Source organism: Zalophus californianus, chromosome 14 (assembly GCF_009762305.2).
Source record: "Zalophus californianus isolate mZalCal1 chromosome 14, mZalCal1.pri.v2, whole genome shotgun sequence".
In the NCBI taxonomy this organism is placed as follows: Eukaryota; Metazoa; Chordata; class Mammalia; order Carnivora; family Otariidae; genus Zalophus; species Zalophus californianus.
In genome coordinates this window covers 26914493-26941514 of record NC_045608.1, presented here as the reverse complement: position 1 = coordinate 26941514, position 27022 = coordinate 26914493, and the positions used below count along the sequence as shown (strand labels likewise).

The following is a 27022-nucleotide window of genomic DNA, read 5'->3' as shown; positions in this document are numbered from 1 at the left end:
GACAATACAGAATACAAACCAATCTAATCAGTAACCTATGCAATGTAAACGAAGGTATAATTTTTTAAAATCTTACAATTATAATGCACTATGTAATTACAGAATTATAACTAAATACGTAAAAGCTGTGCAAACCTTGGAATAGCAAATGTTAAAGATTACTTATATAATAATGGCATAACAGCTTACTTTAAAAAAAAAAGCCTGAGATTGAATATTTTTCACATATTTGGTAGAAATTTCTTATTGCTGAGTCCTTTGAACAGTAGTATTGTAGATTTTTCTTCAAAGGAGTCTAGTTTAGGATTCTCTCCAAAATTACTTCAGTGAGGGGGAAGAAATGATTATTATTCAACAGATGGTACTGGGCTAGTTGAATAACTATTTGGAAGAAAATCAATTTAAATCATTTACTCATACTTGAAAGTGAATTCCAAAAGAACTGATAATTTAATACAGTTTTAAAGATCATGCCGTTATATATTAATCATGTTAAAGATGACTTTGCGATTTGGGTAATTAAGTTTCTTTTACCTATTCTTTCTATACTTCAAACTGTCTCCCATGATAACACACTATACCTTTATAACAGAGATTTTTTTTTTAAAGATTTTATTTATTTATTTGACAGAGAGAGAGAGAGCAAGAGCAGGAACACAAGCAGGGGGAGTGGGAGAGGGAGAGGCAGGCTTCCCGCTGAGCAGGCAGCCCGACGTGGGGCTTGATCCCAGGACCCTGGCACCATGACCTGAGCCAAAGGCAGACGCTTAACGACTGAGACACCCAGACGCCCCTATATCAGAGATTTTAAAAGATAGTTCCCCCAACATCAAAAATGAATTTAATTTTAAACAACCAAGTGTTTCTGAACCTTGACTCAGATCAGTACATAAAATAAATTCAACATCGAAGCTGACAGTTATTAAAGTAAACATATACAGACATAAGAGCAAAAGTTAGAAAAAGCTGAATTTCCAAAAGAAGACTGGATGACATGTTGTTTTTAAGTAGGCTCCATGCCTAACTTGGGGCTTGAACTCACCGCCCTGAGGTTAAGAGTCGCATGCTCTACCGACTGAGCCAGCCAGGCACCCCTGGATGAAATGTTTTAAAATCATTAAAGAAAAGCCAGATCTATGTATTAACATGGAAAGACACTCAGATACAATTCTATTAACAGTGACCTTTAGGGAATAATTATAAAAGAATTTCACATTTTTAGTTGAATATTCCTAAAACTTTTGAATTTTTACCAAAAATGTTAGCTTATATAATAATTATTTATAGAAAGGAAATTTTAGGTAAAAATAGGGATATGTATGAAGATAAAGAAAGCTGTGGAAGAACAAGCACTGAGGTGCTGGCAAGCTGCTCTCTCTCTCGTTTCCCACTCTGATTTCTTCTTCCACTTTCAAGGACCCTTGTGATTATACTGGGCCCACTGAGATAATCCACGACAATCTCCCCCTTCTTAAAATCAGGTGATAAGCAACCTTAATTCCATCTGCAACCTTAATTCCTCTTTGCCATGTCACCTAACATATTCACAGATCCTCGCGGTCAGGATGCGGACATCTTTGGGGATGGGGTCATTACTCTGCCCACCACAATTCTGTAATAGTATGAAGTCTTTAAAAACAGCCACCTATTAAAAAACAGAAAAACCAACCACCTAATATATTTAACAGATACATGCTAAATAGGCCTAATGGATAACATAATTATTAAACAAAGTGAACCTAAAATATAAAAGAGTAAAATGAAATCCATCACCTTTTTCTCTTATGGATGAGGGCTCTTGGTAATTTATCTAAGAAATCTTTGTATAACCTAGGGTCATGAAGATTTTGTTCTGTTTTCTTCTCAAAGCTTAATAGTTTTAGGCCTTATATTTAGGCCTATGTTCCATTTTTAGGTTTTTATTTGGGTGGGGGATATAGATGTCTAATTGTTCCTGCATCATTTGTTGAAGAGACTGATACAAGCAATAATACTGATAACTTTCAGGGTGCCTGGGTGGCTCAGTCAGTTAAGAGTCGGACTCTTGATTTCGGGTCAGGTCATGATCTCAGGGTTGTGAGATGGAGCCCCACATCAGGCTCATGGAGCCTGCTTAAGATTCTCTCTCTCCCTCTGCCCCTCCCTGCCCTACCTGCATGCTCACGTGTGTGCTCTCTCGAGGGGAGGGGAAGGGAAGGGAAGGGATTGGGGGGGAAGGGGAGGGGAGGGGAGGGGAAGGGAGGGAAGGGAAGGGAGGAAAGAATATTGGTAACTCTCAAATGCATGATGCTGAGTGGAAGAATCCAGACATAAGAGGCCACATACTACATAATTACACCTCTATGACATTCTGGAAAAGGCAAAACTGTAACAGAGAGAAATGAAATCCGGGACTGCCAGGGACTAAGGAAGAGAAATGAGTACAAAGGGGCACAAGTCAACTTTTGGGGGTGATGAAAATACTCCATATATTGATTTTGGTGGCAGTTATGTAACTACATATATTTGTTAAAAGTCAAAGACCCACAGAACTAAAAAGGGTGAATTTTACTCTAAGTTCTTCTTTGAAAAAACATGACTTGAAAAATTATTCAATGACAAGATGAAAAAAGTATAATTTGTTTTGTAGGCTCCCAAATTTTCTGAATCCTAAAAATGTGAACTTAATGCAAGTTAAAAAGTAGCAACGAGGAGGGGGCCTGAGGGGTGGGCAAAATGGATGAAGAGGATTAAGAGGTACAAACTTCCCATTCTAAAAATAAGTAAGTCACAGGGACAAAAAGCACAGCATAGGGAATATAGTCAATAATATTGTAATGCAGGGGCGCCTGGATGGCTCAGTTGGTTAAGCGTCTGCCTTTGGCTCAGGTCATGGTCCCAGGGTCCTGGGATTGAGCCCCGCCTCGGGCTCCCTGCTCTGCGGGAAGCCTGCTTCTCCCTCTCCCACTCCCCCTGCTTGTGTTCCCTCTCTCGCTGTCTCTCTGTCAAATAAATAAAATCTTTAAAAAATAATAATAATATTGTAATGCACTTATCATGGTGAGCATTTAATAATGTATATAATTGGGCACCTGGGTGGCTCAGTTGGTTGGGTGACTGCTTTCGGCTCAGGTCATGATCCTGGAGTCTCGGGATCGAGTCCCACATCGGGCTTCCTGCTCAGCAGGGAGTCTGCTTCTCCCTCTGACCCTCCCCCCTCTCATGTACTCTCTCTCTCTCATTCTGGCTCTCTCAAATAAATAAATCTTTAAAAAAAAGGTAATGTATATAATTATGGAATCACTATGCTGTATACCTGAAACTAATTTTTTATTGTATGTCAACTACAATTCAAAAAAAAAAAAAAGGGTGCCTGGGTGGCTCAGATGGTTAAGCATCTGTCTTCAGCTCAGGTCATGATCCCAGGGTCCTGGGATTGAGTCCCGCATCGGGCTCCCTGCTAGGCGGGGAGCCTGCTTCTCCCTCTGCCTCTGCCTCTCTCTCTCTCTCTCTGACTCCCATGAATAAATAAATAAAACATTAAAAAAAAAAACTTTTTTGAAAGGAGCAAAGAGGGGCACCTGCCTGGCTCAATGGGTAGAGCACGTGACCCTTGATCTTGAGACGGTAAGTTTGTGCCCCATGTTGGGTGTAGAGCATACTTTAAAAAGAATAAAATAAGGGACGCCTGGGTGGCTCAGTTGATTAAGTGTCCGACTTTTGATTTTGGCTCAGGTCACAATCTCAGAATTGTGGGATCGAGCCCCGTGTCAGGCTCCATGCTCATATGGAGTCTGCTTGTCCCTCTCCTTGTGCTTGCCCCCCTCCCCACGCTCATGCACCCTCTCTCTCTTTCTCTCTCTCTCAAATACAGTCTTTTTTTTTTAAAGATTTTATTTATTTATTTGACAGAAAGAGACACAACGAGAGAGGGAACCCAAGTCAGGGAGAGGGAGAAACGGGCTTCCCGCTGAGCAGGGAGCCCAATGAGAGGCTTGATCCCAGGACCCTGGGATCATGACCTGAGCCGAAGGCAGATGCTTAACGACTGAGCCACCCAGGTGCCCCAATAAATAAAAGTCTTAAAAAAAAAAAAAAGAATAAAATAAAAATAAATTTGGGGCACCTGGGTGGCTCAGATGGTTAGGAGTCTGCCTTCGGCTTGGGTCATGACCCCGGGGTCCTGGGATCGAGCCCCACATTGGGCTCCTGGCTCGGCGGGGAGCCTGCTTCTCCCTCTGCCTCTCTCCCTGCTCATGCGCTCTCTCTCTCTCTCCCTCTGTGTCTCAAATGAATAAATAAAATCTTAAAATAAAATAAAAATAAAAATAAATTAAAAATAAAAAGCAAAGGTGGAAAACTACACAGTCATTCCCAGATTCCCGTACCCTACTGCCCCTGCTCACAAATAAAAGGGAAGAAAGCAACAGAGTGAGTACTAAATAAGGTATTACCCAATAGCCACAGACTAACTTTTCAGGCTAGGGACCTAATGATTTAACCAATATAACAAACAAACAAAAAGCTAAGTCTAAGAAAAATAATCAACAAAAAAATATTTACCTTTGGAGTCAGCATTTGGGAACAGCCTGTTCCATGGCACCTTATTTTTGTGTGGAAGAGAAAGCAAGTAGTTTCTAGCTTTTAAATTTATTATACAGTTCAGGTCTTCCTGTGATGGGGATCCAAGAATACCTACAAGATAAAATAATTAGCTGTTAATTATCCACACCCAAGTAGACTGACCTTTTGGCTGCGGGGCACAATGGGCCCTAATAATTGTTTTCTCACCATCTCCCCATGCTTACCTTTCTTAAAAGTTTTTAGAAGGATCCTTAATATTTGGAATCAAGCAAGATTACAAACTCTTAAGTTACGGAGCTGTCAGAACTATTCTAGTTTCATAAAGTGACTCTTATGTAAACTGTGGCAGGTGAACTGAGTAAATCTAGCCCTAAAATGTTCGGTAACCTTACCCAGAATGTGGTTCAGCTGGTCGAGATAATGCTTCCCCGGGAAGATGGGCCTGTTGGACAGCATCTCTGCCAGAATGCAGCCTACAGACCAAATATCAATGGACTTGGTATAGCCCTGTAGTGGGAAGGGAGAAAAGATGGAGAATGGTATGTAATGTTACCGGAAACAGTGAGATCCTCCTACAGGACAGGTACGTGGCTGACAGGAATTTTACCTTCTCCTTTGGCTCTATAATTCAGAAATAAGAGAGTGTGCAGATACACATAATAATTTGGCTTTCTTATAAGTTGTTGGACAACCAAGATTACGTGATTTTATTTCTCTCTTCAAAGTTGATTAGCTTATTAATAAATGAGAATTTCCAAAGTATACTTCATTCCTTTTCTCAAATGATTTGAAAGAAAGCATCCTTATAAACTGAAGCTGGAAAAAGGAAAAAACATTAACAGCCCTTGCTTCAGGACATCTGTGGCCTATTTATTCATTCTGAAAACCTAGAAACCAACTCAAAAAAAGAGGCACTGCTATACTTCCATAATATCTTTATGCATTTTGCAAATCATTTGCAAAAAAGTCAGGCTGAAAACCCATGATCTCTAGCGGGGGGGAGGAGGGGGGTAGTGTGTGCTGGTTCCATCATATTTTACCAATCTGTATTTCTTGTCTTCTTTTTCTATTCAATTTTCAGATATACTTTTTCTTTTAAAGGAATTCTGTGAAAAGACTTGGAATAATTATCTAAATCATACAACAGTGTAAAAAAAGATAGCTCTCCAAGGAGTATAAGTTGAATTTTATGGAAAATGTTAGGTATAGTGATAAATGAACAGAGAAAAAAACTTCAGCCAAATATTAAAGTTTAGAGAAACATAGTGAAAAATCAACACAGAATGAACAGATCTGCAGCTATGATAAACTGGAGTTGAATTTCAAGATAATTATTCCCCAAATTTTTGTAATCCAGAATAGCTTTTGCTTTGAGCCAAAACTAAATAAAGAGGAACATTTAAAACACACACACAGGGGCGCCTGGGTGGCTCAGTCGTTAAGCGTCTGCCTTTGGCTCAGGTCATGATCCCAGGGTCCTGGGATTGAGCCCCGTGTCGGGCTGCCTGCTCCGCAGGAGGCCTGCTTCTCCTTCTTCTACTCCCCCTGCTTGTGTTCCCTCTCTCGCTGTGTCTCTCTCTGTCAAATAAATAAAATCTCAAAATCAATCAATCAATCAATCAATCACACAAAATAACTAAAAGGAACCAGGGCTCCCTGGAGAAATGGCTGCTCCAAGTCTGGGACAGGGAACATATTACGAGGTAAGCCTAGAGTGTCTAGTGCCACAAAGTAAGGAAGTGCTCAACATAAGTGGGGACATGTCACAGTGGCTCCCATTAGAAAACCCGGGACAATTTGAACATCAAATACAGAATGTTAGCTATGGAACTGAAGCCACTGAATAAGATAACCATGAATTAATAAATGGAGAGAACTAAAACAAAGAAGGAACGACAGAGCTACAAAATCAATGGATGGTAAAAAGTAGTGATTGAAAGTATGATGAAGATAACTTACACAATCTTAAGGTATTTTCCCACAAATTCCTACTCACCTAATAATTATTACCATAATTATCACCATTACATGGTGGAGAACCAGAGGACACCATTTAACCAAAATATCTACATGAATTTCACCAATGCGGACATAAACTATCTATGCCTCCTGATACAATACACTGAGAAAAAAATATTGTTTCTGTGGTACTCATGCCCAGAATACATGACACAAAACTGAGGTGCATTCTACAAAACCGCCACCTGTACCCTTCCAAAGGATCAAGGTCAAGAAAGGCCGAGGAATTATTTCAGATTGAAAGAGACTATAGAAACAACACAATGTGTGAGCCTGGAGTAGGGGGAGAAAAGCTATAAAGATTACTGGGGGGCGCCTGGGTGGCTCAGTTGGTTAAGCGACTGCCTTCGGCTCAGGTCATGATCCTGGAGTCCCGGGATCGAGTCCCGCATTGGGCTCCCTGCTCAGCGGGGAGTCTGCTTCTCCCTCTGACCCTCTTCCCTCTAGTGCTCTCTATCTCTCATTCTCTCTCTCTCTCTAATAAATAAATAAATTCTTTAAAAAAAAAATTACTGGGACAATATCCAAAATCCAAATATAAATAATACATTAGATATTGGATCAGTGTTACATTTCCCACCTTTTTTTTTTCTTTTTAATTTCTCACTTTTGATTACTACACCATGGTCACATTAGGAATATCCTTCTTCTATGGCAGGGTTTCTCAACCTTGGCACTGCTGACATTTTGGGCTGGATAAGCCTTTGCTCTGAGGGCCATCCTGTGTGCCGTAGGACGTTTAACATCATCTCTGACCTGTAACTACTTTTTTTTTTGAAGATTTTATTTATTTATTTGAGAGAGAGAGAATGAGAGATAGAAAGCACGAGAGGGAAGAGGGTCAAAGGGAGAAGCAGACTCCCTGCTGAGCAGGGAGCCTGATGTGGGACTCGATCCCGGGACTCTAGGATCATGACCTGAGCCGAAGGCAGTCGCTTAACCAACGGAGCCACCCAGGCGCCCGACCTGTTAACTACTTGATGCCAGTAGGTAGCATTCCTCTCCCCGTTGTGACAACCGAATATGTCTCCAAACACTGCCAGATGTCCTCAGGAACATGAGAAACACTGTTCTAAAGAAATACATGCTGAAATGCTTAGGGGTAAAGGGGCACAACTACAATTTACTCTCACATGATTCAGTGGGAAAAAAATCTACACATGTATACAGAGAGAATGATACAACAAACAAGACAAAGGATAAAGAACTGGTGAGTCTGAATCTGAGGTGAAGTTCTAGCCAGCAGTTCTTCCAGGTGGTCCAGAGCCCCGTGGCTTCCCTCTAAGGATCTGAGGGGTGACACTACTTTTGTACTACTAAGGTGTTTTCCTTTTCATTCATTCTCTCACAAGCGCACAAGAGATTTTTCCAGAGGCTACACAACATGTGACGATACTGTACAGGAAATATAACAATATCTGGAAGATCTGCTTAACTCCGTGAACCAGTATTTTCCAAATGCTAAATATTATAAAACCAAGCATCAGTGAATGTGAGGTAGACCAGTGGGTTTTAATAAGACTGTACAAAAAGTTCAGTGGCATGGTTTCAGATTCCACAATGAACCTTTCATTTTGTTGAGCTTCACTGTAATATTAAAAAGGAAAAGTCACAAGTAGCTGTAAAGACTACTAACATACTCCCTTTCCCAATTACGTATCTATGTGAAGACTCTTCTTCACGGATTTAAACCCAAACAACCTACTGGACAGACGGAGTGCAGAACTGGGAAAGAGTCCAGCAACAGTCTATTAGACTCCATGAAATTTGAAAAATGAAAACAATGTCACTCTTCTAACTAAAATGTTTTTGTTGTGGAAAGTAAACATACTTTTTTATGAAAAATACTTGTGTTAACAAGCAGTACCTTTATTACTATTATTTAGATATTAAAACTTTGTAAAAATTTCAGTGTTAATTTCCATATAGTAAATACTGATGGATATAACCCCACATAAACAATCTTGCTTAGGGTCTTTAATACTTTTTTTTTTTTTAAAAGATTTTATTTATTTATTTGACAGAGAGAGAGACAGCGAGAGAGGGAACACAAGCAGGGGGAGTGGGAGAGGGAGAAGCAGGCTTCCCGCCGAGCAGGGAGCCCGATGTGGGGCTCGATCCCAGGACCCTGAGATCATGACCTGAGCCGAAGGCAGACGCTTAACGACTGAGCCACCCAGGCGCCCGATACTTTTTTTTTTTAAGATATATTTTTTTATCTTAGAGAAAGCGTGTGTAAGCGAGCAGGGAGGAGGGGCAGAGGGACAGAGTCCCAAGCAGACTCCACGCTGAGTGCAGAGCCCGATACGGGGCTTGATCCCACGACCCTCAGGATCATGACCTGAGCTGAAACCAAGAGTCAGACGCTTAACCTACTGAGCCACCCAGGAACCCCTAATCTTTGATACTTTTTTTTTTTTTTAAGATTTTATTTATTTATTTGACAGAGAGAGACAGTAAGAGAGGGAACACAAGCAGGGGGTAGTGGGAGAGGGAGAAACAGGCTTCCCCCCAGGCAGGGAGACCGATGTGGGACTTGATCCCAGGACCCTGAGACCATGACCTGAGCTGAAGGCAGATGCTTAACGACTGAGCCACCCAGGTGCCCCTCTTTGATACTTTTTAAGAGAGTGAAGGAATGTTGGGGCTCAAATATTTGAGAACCACTGCCTTATACTTTTCTTGCAAGCTGAAAAGTCTATGAAAATGTTACAAATACACACACAGCACTCTAGCCAAAATGGGGACAACATGAGTATAAAAATAAAAACATGATAATGGACAGCACGTATTTCACGAGTCCCTAATAATGTTTTTAAAAACAAAGGTGGGAGGGGCGCCTGGGTGGTGCAGTCGGTTAAGTGTCGGACTCCTGGTTTTGTCTCAGGTTGTGATCTCGGGGTCATGAGATTAAGCCCTGCATTGGGCTCCCCACTCAGTGGTGAGTCGGCTTCCTCTCTCCCTCTGCCCAACCCCCTTCTTGTGCACACTCTTTCTCTAAAATGACTAAATCTTTAAAAAAAAAAAAAAAGTGGGAGACAGGAAGAGAAAGAAAAAAATGGAAAGCTCTTCATATAAGAATGGCAGTGAATTAACGTAGAAAGAATACGACTGGAAAATCACCATTTTGCAACCCCCAATATAATGATAGAGGCAAGGGGTCATCAAGGGGTAAACCAGCAGGGTAAGACTGCTGGGAAACAGGAGCTCCATATACATGAGTTCCAAGAATCCATGGGGTTCTTGCCAGAAAAATGTGACCTAAATCTAATCATAAGGAACCAATCTGTACTCTGCAAAGTATTCAATGTCATGAAGAAGACAGGAAGGGCGGGAGGACTATTCTAGAGTGAGCACAATGCATGAAACATGAATTAGATCACAGACTGAAAATAAAACAGAAACAGCTGTAAAATACTTTTGGGTGGGATGACTGGGATGTCACGAAGTTAATGCTGATTGTCTCAGTGTGCTAAGGGTACTAGGGCTGTGGGGAAAGAACACCCTCTGCCTTTAATGAGTATTAGTACGGCCCAAAGGGTCTAGAAGTCAAGTCTTAGTTTATGTTGGTGAAGTGTCAGAAGGTTTGACCAAAGGGAAGAGAGAAGAAGGCAGAGAGGCAGGCAGAGATAGCCAGGGAAGGAGTAGTAAGGTGTTAACAGCTGGTAAACCCAGGGAAAGGGTGTAAGGGCGTTCACTGTACTCTCAATTCTTTAGGGGTTTGAAAATGTTCTAAATTAATAAAAAGAAAAAAATGAATATGGTCCTACAAGTAACATTTTCAGGCTAGAGGTGCTGTAAATAAAAAGAATTCGCACTCAGTTATTACAGTTAACTCTACAAGCAGGAAGTGCTGGGCACCTTGTAGAAGACAGAGGCCATCCTGTTTGGTTATTTCCCCTCCAGAGGGTGAAGACAGTGGAGTCATCTCAAGTCGGGATGGAGGCTGCAGGGCCACCAAGGAACCAGGATAAAAAGCACACTGTCAGCTCTCCTTTACAACTGGCAGGCACAGCGTGCGCACACACACACACACACGCAAATGCTTCTGGTTTGGAATGGCTGTCACATGGCCAGTCCAAAGAAAGAACCTACTATTTGGGATTATGTGTAATACAGAATTATGAGAATCAACATGGCATTTTCTTCTTTGAAACATCTGTTATACTACATCCTTCTTTATAATGGAATTTATTTTAATGCAATTCTTTTATAACTAAACTGAACAAATGTATATCAAGAATAACTAACTGCTTTAAACAAATTCCATTTCCTCACAAAGCAACTTAGTGTTTATCTCAAGCCCTTCTATTTATAAAGGATGGAGGAAGAGAGTGAAGCCCATGGGCTCACGAATTCCCTTAAAGCTTCTTGGGTCGATTTCTGGTTCCTAGATCTGAGACACAAGGCCCAATGCCTACTTTTATTGCTTTTCTTCAGGTATCTTAACATTACATTAACAACAGATGGTGTTGAAGAAGGTCATCATAACGCCATGACTCCCAGCTGATCCTTGAGCTGGACCCCGGCAATAGGAAGCTCCTCACCCCCTCCTCTATCCGTGGAATATGTGCTCTGCCCAGCGTTCCCGCAGCAGGAGCCATTTTCAAGGATGTAGCCTTGAAAGAATAGATGTTTTTGTGACCACCTGGGCAGTATATGTGACTGAGCCCAGTTAAGGCTTCTATATAAACTTTTAAGGCTTGGCAGATGAGTACCAAGACTTACCTTGTGACTGCCCAAGACAAGCCTTGTAATAAGTTCCCTTACATATTAAGACTGCCACTACCAATCTGGAGTGGTCTTCCTCTTCAGGTTTTCTTTGCCCACCTAGTACTGGGGGTAGTTTGCAAACCAAGAGATGGAATTAAGTTCAAAATCTCCTAATTTTGAGATACTAGATATAGAAGTATATTGGGTCCACTTACTTTCTTAAATCTGGCACTTCATTCAATACTATTTGCAAATGATATATTAAAAATACTGAATCTCAATCTCCACAGCAGTCCTCAATGATTGCCACCTGGCTCATAAACCTAACAAAGATGTCATACTTCACTTTTTCTTGCTTTTATAAATTTATTCAATCATTTCTTACAACCAAGACACAGATATTGTTAGAAATGTTTGCCTCCCACCTGTATGTACTCTCCACAGCCACTCTGAGATGTAGAGGTGCATTTGGAAGCAGGACTACCATATAATTTTGAAAGAATCCATAGTAGTTCCTATTCTTTCCACACCTACGTTTTTTTATTTTTTATTTTTTATTGTCACACCTACGTTTTCTTCAAACTACGGTGTAATTTTGCTGAAGAGACATTCTTCACTACCAGATAAATCTGACCTTTGTAACAGCGCTGGTCCACCTTCAGAAAAAATATGCACTATCAGATAACCTCTAACCTACCCAGCGGGCACTCAGCTGTGGCAGCAGCAGGTGTAAGAGCTGCCATAGGTAGGACTTCAGGGAAGTTGACCAAGGACTAGGACACAGACAATGTATTGTTAACAGCGACAAGACAGGCACGCCCCCCAGCTCTACAACACATCAGCACTACTCTGGCAGAGGTAGAGAGGCCAGATCCCAGGGCCCAGAAGGTCGATGCTGAACTGGAGATTAAGACAACAGCTTGGTTCTGGCCGGACAGGTCAAGCCTCAACCTAGTAGACACAGGCTTACTGAGAGGGAGGCTTACTGCAACACACATCCAAAGTTCTTTTGCTTCTTGTTTTTTTTATGCAAACCTCTGATCCTTACCTTGGAATTCAACATAATTTCCGGAGCCCTGTACCAACGTGTGGCTACATACTCCGTCAGGAATCCTGTGTGATCATGGTCCGGATCTGCAACGCGGGCCAAGCCAAAGTCACAGATCTAAGAGAGAAAAAAATGGGACACCTTAGAGACTCTAATAAAATTAATCTCAAAACATCCTAAAAATAAAAAAGATAATAGCAATAATGATGATGATGAGCAGTTGCTGCCATTACTATGTGGCAGAAGCTTCGCTGGGAATTCTATATACTCATTCTTATATAATCCTTACAACCACCTGGAAGGCCGTGATGACCATCCAACAGGCTGGAGACGAGGAACAGGCTGGAGGAGCCTGTTAAGAGGCAGCCTCATCTTTCATTATCTACTTATCCCACAGAAATCTTGCCTAGGTAACTTGACAAAAACTGTTCTGGGTAAAAATAAAGTCACCAGAAACTGCCCAGGGTCATTTCTTGGGCCGACTCCTGCCGGCCCCTTGACGATTAACACTGCTAGATCCGCTCCTTGACCTGCACTTGCCTCGTTCCTCCAGATTTCACTTCCTGCCATTCTTCCACCTGTTCCACAAATGCAGGTACCTCCAAAGATTCTTCCCACCTCCTTCTCTTCCATGTAGTCAAATCCACTCCCAAAGCCTTACAAGAGGTTTCATACACTGAAGATGAGTTTATTTTTTAAGGTTTCATTTATTTAACAGAGACAGAGAGAGCGCACAAGCAGGTGGAACAGCAGAGGAAGAGGGAGAAGCAGGCTCTCCACTAAGCAGGGAGCCCAATGCAGGGCTCTATCCCAGGACCCTGGGATCATGACCCGAGCCAAAGGCAGACACCCAACTGACTGGGCCACTCAGGTGCCCTGAAGATGATTTTTTTTTAGGTAAATATCCAGCTTCTAATTTCTCCTGACTCACAAAAGTACCCGCTGGCTATCCAATAGTTTGGTGCTACTCCAGACTCCAACACATATAAAATTTAACTATAATATACAGTTGACTCTTGAAGAATATGGGTTTAAACTATGCAAGTCTGCTCACACATTACTTTTTCTCCAATAAATATACTGGAAAACTTTTTGGAGATTTGCAACAATCTGAAAAAACTCACAGATGAACTGTGTAGCCTAGAAATACCCAAAAAATTAAATTAGGTACTATTGCAGGAATACAGTGTATAATACGTATGACATACAAAATATGTTAATTGACTTGATGTTGTTGGTTAAAGTTCCTGGTCAATAGAAGGCTATTAAACTTGGGAGGAGTCAGTTATATGCAGATTTTTTATTGTGTGTGTGTGGGGGGCGGGTGTTGGTGCCCCATATCCCTGTGTTGTTCAAGGGTCAACTGTACTTAGACTCATACAATTGGAGGATATTTTAATTCCTTAGCATCTGGAGAACTAACTTGAGAAAGAGAGAGACATGTTAATAAAGACAGGCCAGAGTATAGGACAAAGCAGCCTGGAAAACAGACTGTTTTGGAGCCTTACTGCTCTAATTCAGTTAAGAAATGGTAAGAGCCTGGGCTCAGGCCATAAAAATGGAGACAAGAAAAGGACACGCTTAAGAGATATTCATAGGACTTAAATGGACATCGATCTTCGCTTAAATACCCCAGAGGTGGGTGTCTCAACTCAACTTCAGAAAGCTCCCATCCACCTCACAAATGTCTTCCTCTAGCCTTGGACACCGACATCACCATATAGTGCCTCTGATCCCACAGGTCCTGCAACAGATTTCAACTATACCACTCATCAGGAAGAGTTATGTATTTGTGGCTGCACAATTCCCACCAACTTACTGCGTCTTCAAAAGAAGCAAATGTCATATCTGCTTGCCACTTACTCTATCAAAGGCCATTTTCTATGTGTACTGAGTCACCTGGTGAGGAAACCCTGGGTCCTGCTCCGTAGCTCTGATGCTAACTCTGGCCACTGTACTCCCCTAACTTCGGTCTGTTAACTTCCACCATAAGCACCACCATCACCTTTCAAAGCTGGCTTGCTTGCTGATGCCATTACACTCCCAAAAGTTACGGGCCTGTCAGAGGACCTGGTTGATGTATGACCATAACCTTTTATGCGGGATCACAGTAAGTTCTAACTTTGGCCTGGCTGATCTTGAGGTTTTCAATGTACCTGGCACCCTGTTTGTTTCTTTCAAGCCCTTTCTACCAATTCCAGTGACACCAACTGCAGGAAGGCTTCCTAGTAATCATGCCCAGGAGGCTCATGCAACATAGTCCTCTTTGGCATGACTTCCAACTCAGAGAAACAACTATTGATGATTTCTTCTTACATCTGGAGGCAAGTCCTCTAAGCCATTCCGAGCTATCACCTGCCACGTTGCCCTACCACCAATTCATTTTAATTCTGTGGCTTGAACTCTTCAATATATCTGTGACACATAGTTTCTCTTTTTAGGGCTAACACTTCATCTGATTCAAATTCAACCAAAGTTTACCATTCAGTCCGCCCTCTGTTGTATAAATGGACACCTAAAAGCCACATTTTGAATTGTACAGAGAAGAAATACTGCATCTTGTCAGCAGAGCAAAACCATCACAAACCCCAGACCATGGCCAAAGATCCTTCATCGCCCCCATGCCTGGTATGACAGAGACTGGATGGGTCCAGACTTGATACACAGCTTTTCATGGGCTAGCTGAATAAAAAAATAAGTCCCAGATAGATTTAGAGAGCCAGATATAAGAAATTCACATATGAGGGAGGCCATGTATTGAAGCTGATGTTTCCATGCTCCTCTCGGAGTGTGGACAAAGAAATGGAAGCTGTTTTAGATGGGGTGGTTAGATTCCTAAATAACTACAAAGACGTAGGATAAGTCGAATAACTATGGCAGATTTATTTTCTAAAAAGGGACACATCATTATAACCCAATCCTCCATGCTCTTCTTTTAAGGTCTTTGAACTTGTATCAAGAGGGTAGGATCTATCTTCCCTCCTCTTGAATCTGGGCAAACCTTTATAACAGCTTGAACTAAGAGAACATAGCAGAAGCGATACTATGTGACTTCAGAGGTTACATCATAAAATGCAACATGACTTCCACCTGGCTCTCTCTCTACTGGGGTACCTGGAACCCTCTGCCCACCTCAGGAGGAAACCGACACGTGGGCTATACGTGGGTGTTCCAGGTGACAGCCAGTATCAACTGCCAGGTACACAAGAGGATACCAGCCCCTACCTTTGCATCTTCTAGCTGAGATCCAGACATAAGAGCAGAAACCCGTCATCACTGCTACCCCTTGACTAAATTCCTGACCCACAGAAACTATGAGCTAATACATGATTATTCTTATTTCAGACCACTACCTTTTCAGGTGATTTGTTACAGAGCAAGAAACAGCTTAATACAGTGGTAGTGGACACAGTGCTTGTGCTGAGACAGGCACTCTCCGAGGAGGCCCCACTGAAGTGATACTGAGCCACTGAAGAAAATATGCCAACCACAGAAAGACCTGGGGAAAGCCAGAGCAAGGCCCTAAAATATCTAGCTGAGCAAATGTGAGGGGCAGAGGTGGCAACTAGACCTGAAACCTCCTAAAACAGCTCTTGAATTGACTGCTTCCACATCTCAACTGCCATGGCCTTAATTGAGATTCAGTTTAGTTTGTCTGGAATTAGGGAGACTAGCTTGGTTACCCACCTGCAAGCTAATTCATCCTCTAAATTCCTGCCTAAACGTTGTTTCTAAAATATAAGTCACCTTTCTGTCTCAAAAATCAGATGCTTAACCAACTGAACCACCCACATGCCCTGAAACCCAAATTACTTAAGTGTAACCTTCAAGACCATTCACATGGTGCCACCAAACTACCTTCCTGATCTCTTCTCTCCCACCATCTTCTCTGCCCACATCTGCTCCTACTGACTCCACACTATACCTGCTTTTATGACCTAACTGTGCAATGACCTCTCCACTGAGTGCCCTATCCATGCCATTCCCTTACCCTAAACCCAGCTTGAAAGTTACCCTTTCTGAGAAGTTTCCCAGAATCAAACACCCCCCCCAAGAACTGACTGCTCACTTTTCTAAACTCCAATACTTTTTTTTTTTTTAAGATTTTATTTATTTATTTATTTGACAGAGAGACACAGTGAGAGAGGGAACACAAGCAGGGGGGAGTGGGAGAGGGAGAAGCAGGCTTCCTGCTGAGCAGGGAGCCCAATGCAGGGCTCAATCCCAGGACCCTGGATCATGACCTGAGCCGAAGGCAGACGCTTAACGACTGAGCCACCCAGGTGCCCCTAAACTCCTCTAATACTTTGTTAGACACATATAAGAAATATATCTAATAATATCTAATAATAATAATAATATAATGGGGTAGAAATACATCCCACAATCCCTGATAGTTAGCTGTGCATATGCCTATCTCCCCAGCTAAAAGAGAATCAACTCCCTAGAAAAAGGCAGCACTTGACTGATCTGTTATTCCTAAATGTCACATACATGGTGGACACTTGATGTTTGGTCAATAAATGACTTACTTTATATGTTTATAGGAAGCACAACAACTGGGGTGGATTAATTGGCACAGACTCTAGTGGTGATCATTTTTCACAATATCTGAATTACTGATAATCTTTTAAAAAATAAAAATCAGGGGCGCCTGGGTGGCTCAGTTGGTTGGGCAACTGCCTTCGGCTCAGGTCATGATCCTGGAGTCCCGGGATCGAGTCCCACATCGGGCTCCCTGCTCAGCGAGGGGCCTGCTTCTCCCTCTAACCCTCCCCACTCTCATGTACTCTTCTCTCTCTCTCATTCTCACTCTCTCAAAAATAAATAATAAATAAATCTTGAAAAAAAAAATAAATAAATAAAAATCAGGGTACAGTTACCAGGGTTAAAATCTTATGTTAAACAACATTAGTAAAATTACACCAAAGTGGCAATATTGAGGAAGGAAAAATTAGTAACTGGAATTCCTAGTATTCCTTCACTAGGAAGGACAATATAACCTCTCATGCTGAATGCTGCAATATAGCTATTTCTTTAAGATTAAAACTAAATGGGGGCACCTGAGTGGCTGAGTTGGTTAAGCGACTGCCTTCGGCTCAGGTCGTGATCCTGGAGTCCCGGGATCGAGTCCCACATCGGGCTCCCTGCTCAGCAGGGAGTCTATTTCTCCCTCTGACCCTCTTCCCTCTCGTGCTCTCTCTCATTCTCTCTCTCTCATATAGATAAATAAAAATCTTTAAAAAAAAAAAACCTAAATGTGCAGTTGTTCTTCCTCATCCTCTCCCTGCAGGAAATCCAGTCCAAAAGCCCTTAAGGGGGAGGTCATGTGACATAAGGATCTCTGTGGGGTTGGGAGAACCGCAGTGGCCCACGGGGGTATGATGCACCCAAGCAGAGGTAAGAGGGAACTCCAGGATCACGGCATGGTCTAGGTGTGAGATGAAGAGGGAATTCATGTGGGGAGGCAGCAGCAGCCCACGTAGGGTCTGAGAGTCTGAGCAAAGTGAGCAGAGGATCCACGAATTATACTGTATAAACCAATTATTTCATTGGAAGTTACAAAATGGTGATTTTTCTAGTTTTGTTATTTGTTCTGCATTAACTAGCTGGCATTCTTTTTAAAGAGCCATTGTTCATCAACTGGAGCTATTTACGCTGATGCACAAATCCTATTGGAAAGACAGGAAAAACGTTTCATCCCTTTCCTTTAGCGACTGATTTTCAGAACAGTGAGTCGGTATAAGGGCTACCTTATTTTATTACTTGTATCCCCCATGCCTAGTACAGGACACAGAAAAAGCAGGTTCTCAAAAGTTATTGGTTACAATTTAAAAAATAAAGAGAGATATGTGGGGTTTAGACCTCTAAAAGATTTCACAACTCCATTCACAGTCATCAATGAAAAGCTCGTATGATTTAAAAAAACAGACAAAAAAAGGGGCACCTGGGTGGCTCAGTCATTAAGCGTCTGCCTTCGGCTCAGGTCATGATCCCAGGGTCCTGGGATCGAGCCCCGCATCGGGCTCCCTGCTCAGCGGGAGGCCTGCTTCTCCCTCTCCCACTCCCCCTGCTTGTGATCCCTCTCTCGCTATGTCTGTCAAATAAATAAATACAATCTTAAAAAAAAAAAACACACCACAACATTGAAGGCTAGCCATATTTACATGGCAATGACTAAAAACTGTGAAGGCTACAAAATAAAAAAAATATTCATTATAATTCCATACAAAGGAAGGTATGGACAAGTAGCATATGGTATAAGAAACATAAACTGACTTCCAGCAAAGACAGGTTTCATTTCCTATCTTCCAGAGTCCTTCCCAGGCATAACCCGAACTAATTAACACTGTGATCCTAGCACCCTGGGACTCCAGTTGGGATTTCTGTGGGCTCTGTCTAGCAAGCATCAAGGACACAGAGGGCTAGAGACCTCATTCCCCTGGTAGTTCCACTAGAAATATGCTAGCAGAATCTCCAAATAGGATCTATAATCCTTGTGTTTCTGTGGCCCTGAGAAATAAAATAGGAGTCTACAAGAGAGGCTCCCAGAGGGGTTCTAAGAGGTCAACATCTACTTATCTCAGGGCTTCAAATAACAAGTGCAAAGCATGTTTATGGAAGTGAGAAAGAAATCTTACTGCTGTTGGCCTTGACTAGTACGAAAGTCAAAAGTTAACAGTCTAAAGACATTAATAACAGCTGATATCCCAAGGGCTCAAGAGAAATAAATACTTTAGTAAGAGAAGCCATGGAAGGGGCGCCTGGGTGGCTCAGTCGGTTAAGCGGCTGCCTTCGGCTCAGGTCATGATCCCAGGGTCCTGGGATTGAGTCCCACATCAGGTTCCTGGCTCAGCAGGAGGCCTGCTTCTCCCTCTCCCTCTCCCTCTGCCTCTCTCCCTGCTCATGCTCTCTCCCTCTCTCTCTCTATCTCTGTGTCTCAAATGAATAAATAAAATCTTAAAAAAAAAAAAAAGCCATGGAAAAAGGAAGAAATGACATGACTATCTACTTGAAAATTCAAAAAACCCTAAATAACAAGAGGTAAGATCACCGGTTACAAACTTTCTAGGCACGGGGGCCTGTAGTACAGGTACCATGGTCACCCCAGGGTACTGAGGATGTGATGGATATACAGTGATTTCAGGGCTCAAGCAAGAAAGACCCTTTTCCTCACTGGTGCTCTCTCAACCCGCATATATGCAACTAAACTGCCACTGTATCCTGACCCACCTTTGGGACGTGCTCACCATGACAAATCAGAGATGACATACCATACTCATCATTACAATGAGATTCTCTCCTGAATATTTATGCCCATGTAAATGATGCACACCCCATATGTACATTTCAAAATGTGGGTGAATTGTACCACTGTAAATATCTAAATTATCCTATTGTGTTTCTGGATCTCTGTGTTATACTGGGTTTTGAAAACAATACATGGATTGTACAGATGGCCAACAACACAGATCTATCAACGTGGGTGTAAATTTTGGTGAGTATGAATAAAATGGCCCTAGGTAAAGACAAACTCACAAATAGTGAACAGACAACAAAGTAGTCTGGTTCTGTTTGTTTTCTTCTTAAGGATGAGCATTTTCAAACAGAAGTTAGGAGTCAACTTTTCCCAAAAATATTACATACTGAAAATACTGATTGAGAATGTTTCTCTAAAAACAAACAAAAGCAATCTATCATAACAGAGTTGTGGTAAGAAATAGAAAGAAAAAAGAACTAGGAGACATAAAAATACCGTAATTTTTCAAGAAAATCACTAACAGTCAATGAAGTGTGACCATTCCTACCAACAGCTTCATTCCTTTTGTGCCCACCTGGCTTTCAGTTGCAGATCCATGGGAAAGGATCTGGTTACGCCCCATAAAAGACATGAATCTAACTTTGTAGGATCCCAAGAGGTGACAGAATCCAACCGAACTGTATCTAATGTAGGAAGCTACCCTTTACCACATCTCACAGAATGTTGGTCACCGTTTCAGACACTCAATGATAGTGACTAAGCTGACCGACCACCTGGTGACAGAACCCATTGCTTTTTTTTAGACAGTTCCAGAAAGTTCTCCAAGATCTACCTCCAACCAACAGCTCCAGCTTAGCATCAATGACTTCCTATTACTCATCCAAAGCTGCAGCCACACAAAGCAGGCCTCAGTGTTTATGCACTAATCCCTTAACTTACTTCCCTTTCTGTTGTTCCTTTTGCCTACTATGATACTCTTTGCCCAACACAGCCACTCCCTTACTGAAAGCCTGCCCATCTCTAAAGGACCAGCATGGACACCACCTGCTTCCTGATGCCTCTCAAAGCCAGAACTAACCCACTTCTCTCCTTTGCATTTGTATACTATTCTTTTCAGTATCTCAGTTACAGCAGATATTATATTACAGCAGATATAAACAATCATCTATCGTTTATCAGACTTCTGATCTATCAGTTTTCAGATTGCAGGGGGAGACATTCCTCCCTCTCCCTTGCCAGGTATTCCCTAAGGGCTTCTCACAAGAATGTCTGTTAAACTGAAGTCCAAGAAATGATCACTGCTATACATCTAAATGCACTTTTTAAATAGCTTTGAGATATAATTCACATACCATATAATTCACCCACTTAAGGTATACAATTCAATGGTTTTGATATTATACTCACAGGGTACACAACCATTACCACCATCTAATTTTAGAATATTTTTGTAACCACAGAAGAAATCTTGTATCTATTAGCAGTGTCCCCATTCCTCCCCAATCCTACCTGCCTAGGATTTTATTTTACCCACTTTCTGTGCTACAGACTTATCTATTCTGGACATTTCATGTAAATAGAACCACGTAATATGTAGTCTTTTATGACTGACTTCTTTCACTTACATAATAATTTTCTGAAGTTCATCCACATTGTAGCATGTATCAGTACTCCATTCCTTTTTATTCCATTATATGGATCTACCATATGTTATTTATTCATCATCAAATGGGCATTCAAATTGTTTCCACTTTTGGACTATTATGCTACTTTAGATTACTTGTATGCTAGTTTTTGTGTGGACATATTTTCATTTTACTTAGGAGTGAACTCCTCACCAACACTTATCATCTGACTTTTTGATTATAGCCATCCTAGTATGTATAAATTGGTATCTCATTGTGGTTTTGATCTGCATTACCTGACTTATGATACCAAACATTTTTCACGTACTTACTGGCCATTTGCATAACTTTTTTAGAAAAATGTCCATTCAGATCCTTTGCCGAATATTAAACTGGTCTATTTATCTTTTATTGTTGAGTTATAAGAGTTTTTCATATATTCTACATGTAAGTCTCTTATCAGATACATGATTTACAAATATTTTCTCTCATTTTGTGGGTTGTCTTTTCACTTGATGGTTTACTCTGTAACACAGGTTCCTAATCGAGATGAAATCAATTTTTTTCCCCTTTAGTTGCTTGTGCTTTTGGTGTCATGTCTAATAGGATCTGTCTAATGCAAGACTGCGAAGACTCACTCCTAGGTTTTTGAAGCCTATTCTAGTTTAGCTCTTAAATTTAGGTCTTTAGGGGCACCTGGGTGCTCAGTTGGTTAAGCAGCATCCAACTTCAGCACAGGGTCCTGGGACTGGCTGGCAACTGGCTCCACACTCAGCAGGGAGTCCGCTCGTCCCTCTCCCTCCCCTTCTGCCCCTACCCTGGCTCATACGCATGCATGCGTGCACATGTGCTTGCTCTCTCAAATTAAAAAAATTTTTTAAGCTTTTATTTATATATATATATATTTGACAGAGAGAGAGAGAGCACAAGAGAGCACAAGCAAGGGGAGTGGCAGAGGGAGAGAGAGTGGCAGAGGGAGAGGGAAAAGCAGGCTCCCCACTGAGCAGGGAGCCTGATGCTGCTGGGCTCAATCCCAGGACCTGGGATCATGACCTGAGCCAAAGGCAGACGCTTAATCAACTGAACCACCCAGGCGCCCCTCAAATTAAAATCTTAAAAAGAAATTTTTAGGTCTTTGATCTGTTTTGTGTTAATTTTTATACATGGTATGAGCGTATATCCAGTTGTCCCAGCACTTCAATCATTTGTTAAAAAGAATGATCTTGGCCCTCTCACCAAAAATCAGTTATCATAAACATACAGGTTTATTTATTAACTCCCAATTTTATTTCATTGATCTATATGCCCCACTCTTATACCAATATCAGTGTCTTGATTACTATAGTTTTGTAGTAAGTTTTGAAATCAAGAAGTGTAATAAGTCCTCCAATTTTGTTTTTTCATAAGATGATTTTGGCTATTTTGGGTCTTTTGAATTTCCATATGCATTTCAGGACCAGTCTGTCCATATCTGCAAAAAAGCCACCTAGAGCTTTGTCAGGGATCACACTTACTGTGTAGATCAATTTGGGGGAGCTCTGCCTTCTAAACAGTATTAAGTCTTGCAATCCAGACATTGGATATCTTTACATTTATCTAGGTCTTCTTGCATTTTTTTAAGATTTTGTTTATTGGGACGCCTGGGTGGCTCAGTCGGTTAAGCGTCTGCCTTCGGCTCAGGTCATGATCCCGGGGTCCTGGGATCGAGTCCCACATCGGGCTCCCTGCTCAGCGGGGAGCCTGCTTCTCCCTCTGCCTACCACTCCCCCTGCTTGTGTGCTTTCTGTCTCTCTCTCTCTGACAAATAAATAAATAAAATCTTTAAAAAAAAAAAAAGATTTTTTTTTATTTATTTGACAGAGAGATAGCGAGAGCAGGAACACAAGCAGGGGGAGTGGGAGAGGGAGAAGCAGGCCTCCGGCCGAGCAGGGAGCCCGATGCAGGGCTCGATCTCAGGACCCCAGGATCATGACCTGAGCCGAAGGCAGACGCCCAAAGACTGTGCCACCCAGGTGCCCCGTCTTCTTGCATTTTTATTAGATGAATCCACATCCCTTCATATCTAATCCATCCTTAGATTTCCCTCCTTGTTTAGCTCTGCTACTATTAAAATAGAAATATATGTATGCAAATGCCGCCCATTTTTAAGAGAACTCTGAGGACTGTAAGGATCTAGGGTTCTCCTATTTATTGGGAATGTCTTAGGTACTAAAGTCATTAAGGTTAAGTTTTCTATTTTCTGAGTGTTCTTTGTATAAAATTTATTGAAGAAAAAGGTTACCAATGAAATGATTTTTTTAACCTATACATAATGCACATGATCCTGCTTTTATATATGTAAGCATAAATTACACATATATGTAAGAGAATAGCAAGAACTTTGGAAGGAAATATACCAATATGTTATAGTGGTTACCTCTGGAGAGGAAGGAACAATTGGATGGAGAAGAAGAGGACTAGCACTTCCTACTTGCATAGGGGAGGGCATAAACATGTCTTCATGTATTTCTGGTATGATTTTAAATATGAGTAACAATATAAATATGCTCCAGTGAAAGAGTTTTTTCCAACATATATCACCCTAGGAGTAAGTAACCTGGCCAACCTTGAGATCGCAGGTGGTGTTGAGCAGCAGGTTGGAAGGTTTGAGGTCACGGTGCAGTACATTAGCTGAATGGATATATTTTAACCCTCTGAGGATCTGGTAAAGAAAATAGCAGATATGGTCGTTGCTGAGGTGTTGCGTCTTCAAGAGCTTGTAGAGATCTGTTTCCATGAGGTCCTGTACTATATATCTGTTTAGACAGGTTAAGGTAACAAATATCTGGTTACACTTAGCAAAGTACACTGAAATCAAAATGAACCCTCTCCCCAAACAGTCCATTATTATATCATGAGAAGTGTAAGGAAAATGAGAAACTGTTGAAAACTTGGTATACACGTCTATGGAAGAAATCTAAAATAGTTAACCCCCCCTTTTTTTTTAAGATTTTATTTATTTATTTGAGAGAGAGATACACAGCGAGAGAGGGAGCACAAGCAGGGGGAGTGGGAGAGGGAGAAGCAGGCTTCCCGCAGAGCAGGGAGCCCGATGCAGGGCTCGATCCCAGCACCCTGGGATCATGACCTGAGCCAAAGGCAGACACTTAACAACTGAGCCACCCAGGAGCCCCTAGTTAACCCCTTCTTAGGTCCTATGAAACAGGCATTAATATCTACCTGATGTGACCAATAACAGGCCTAGACTGAGATGAGACATGCTGTTATGGAAATACTGGCTAATCTTTAAGTCTCAACCTCCTAGTCCACCATCAACAAAACCTCTCCAAGGATTACTGCAAAGGGCTTTTAAAACCTTTGGAAATACAGCCCTAGAACACATCGCTACTAAATTCAGCCTTCTATGTGCTTGACTCTTCAATTAAGGTTAAGAACCTAAATAAATGAGAGTATTGGGAAGTCATGCTAAGAGGCTCATGCTGGTTTTGCTCCTCTTGCTTTCTTTCTTAGATCTGTGTATCTAAGCCACCTAGAATTTTATCTGTGGCTGACTTCCTTCTTACAGAAATTAAATTCTAAAACTCTTTAGCTTTAACTTCACCAGATTATTATTTCATTAACAGTGTTTTTGCATTTCTCTTATTCATTTCTGTGTAAATATTATTGTATGTCCTTTATAGATTCATGCTAGATAAGACACAGTATGGGATTCAGAGGAAACAGAAATTGAAAACTTGTCATCTTGAAAGAGACTTGATTTTCCTAGTAAAAGGTAAAGGAGGACAACAGGTGGTAGCAGCAGGAGGCATTTCACTTAAAATAACACTACAACTTGGTAACAGGGCTGTTTAAAAATGGAAAGGGCTGCCTAGAGACAGTGAGCTGCCTATCCCTAGAGGGGCAGAATGCAAACTGGGAAAACTGGTAGGAATGCTGTACTAGCCCGAATAGTAACTTTTCTCTGGCAAACCCTCTTCAGTATACTTAATGCTTCTATCTTTCAAATGCAGTCTTTAATCAGGCAGCGTCCTCTGGACCTGCTTAGTCCAGATTTCTAAATGTTGCTGACAGTTAATAACACAATTTCAGAGCTGAGTCAGCTTTAAAGATGATGAAGGCCAGGCTAGTACCTTAATTCTTAAGATGAGAAAAGAGCCCTAGAGGTGAATGACATTGTCTAAGATCAGGATAGTCTGGATTTGACCAGGTGATATCCAGGGCACCCTCTTTCTTAGTCTACTGTTCATTCCTTCTCTTTTTACCATAACAAACCATACCTTGAATGGAAAAAACATGACTGGAAATGGTGTTAAGATTTTTCCATAACTACACTTAAACAAAATCTTTACTGAAATGGACAGAGAAAATACTGGATTTGCTAAAAGACACTAAGAATAGTTACTGACAACTGAAAAAATGAATCAAAGAAAAAAATTATACAAGTCTTCTAGTAAATAGCAAGCAGATTATAATTTCCCCTTTAATGTGCTTTATATACTTTTCCTTTACTCTGATAAATCCAGGTATTTCAAGTTACAGTTCCTAAACAAGGTGACCAATCAGTGGAGTCAGCTGTCTGAAAAGGATACACATCTTTCATTTGCTCGATGGTTGGCGCTCGAATAATATCATTGATTCCAATGATGTTCTCATGTCTGAAGCGCAGTAAGATTTTTATCTCCCTCAGGGTTCTCTGGCAGTAGGTCTGGTGTTCAAAAGGACTGATTTTCTTGATAGCTACTCGAACTTTGTTGACATTATCATAAGCAGAGCTAAAAAAAAAAAATGGAAGAAGAGAGAGATGGCATTTAGAATAGTTTGGGAACATCTTGGCAGAAAGAATAAAAATCAGTGAAGTATTAAATGTTTAGTACTCTGGGTAAATACTTGTTTCATACACATGAAGGCAGCATGTATATTATCCACAAAAAAGCCTCAAGGTAGGAAGGATGCAGCCGGTGCAATGCAGCACATACTGAAATCTCAAACTTAAGAGGGCCCAGCCCTGGTAAATGTGTGGATGCCCACTGTCATAAGTCCAGGAACATGGTTTTATGTCACACACACATGCACAAAACATTTTCCCAGTTTTTAACAGCAACTGCATTTTGGTGAGAGTAATCATTTCTGTCTCCAAAACAACTTCCTATTGTTGTATTAGATTCCTCTGACTCAGCAGAAACAGTCAAATGACCATCAACCACATCTTTATCCCTAAGAAAAATGGACCCAAGAGGACACCTTGATTGCTTGCATATTTGTCTTATTTGCAAAATGACATGACTCTTTCTTTTTTTCTTTTTTAACTGTTTCAAGTAATCAATTTATGTAGGCTCATATAGTTCCAGGACTGACCTTCATATAAATGATAAACAAATTATTCTTGGTGAAGAAAAATGATGGTTCTATGTGTACTAAAGTGGTTTTTAACCATAAAACACAAAAGCCATAAGGGAAAAAAAATCACATTTTAAGATGGTATTGGTAAATATTACATGATTTTGAAATTTATTATAACACATTAAAAAAAAACTTTGCTCTTCAAAGCTCTTCATATACATAATTACATTTTGTCTTCACAATACCTTCAAAAGTAGAGGACAGCAATGTTTTCACGTACATTGTCGAGGTCAGATTCCCTCAGTTACAGAGAGGATAATTCATTTACCCAAAGGATTAATCTCCCTAAGCCTTCTTTTTCCAAAGTACCTTAGGCTTACATCCTTTTCTTAGGAAGTTCTCTTTCTATCTCACTCTATTTGGGTACATGTTGCATTGATAGGTTGCCACCAG

General features: G+C 41.1%; 1 protein-coding gene across 1 annotated transcript in view; it reads right to left on the bottom strand.

The window, feature by feature from the left end:
- MAPK1 (mitogen-activated protein kinase 1) overlaps positions 1 to 27022 on the bottom strand; it is a 112485-nt gene that overhangs the window by 22460 nt on the left and 63003 nt on the right. The window contains exons 2-6 of the mRNA XM_027575328.2: positions 25819 to 26001; positions 23835 to 24024; positions 12344 to 12460; positions 4956 to 5070; positions 4543 to 4674 (exon numbers count right to left, since the gene is read on the bottom strand). Of these exons, the coding sequence (XP_027431129.1) occupies positions 4543 to 4674; positions 4956 to 5070; positions 12344 to 12460; positions 23835 to 24024; positions 25819 to 26001 (737 nt within the window). The remainder of the gene's footprint in view (positions 1 to 4542; positions 4675 to 4955; positions 5071 to 12343; positions 12461 to 23834; positions 24025 to 25818; positions 26002 to 27022) is intronic.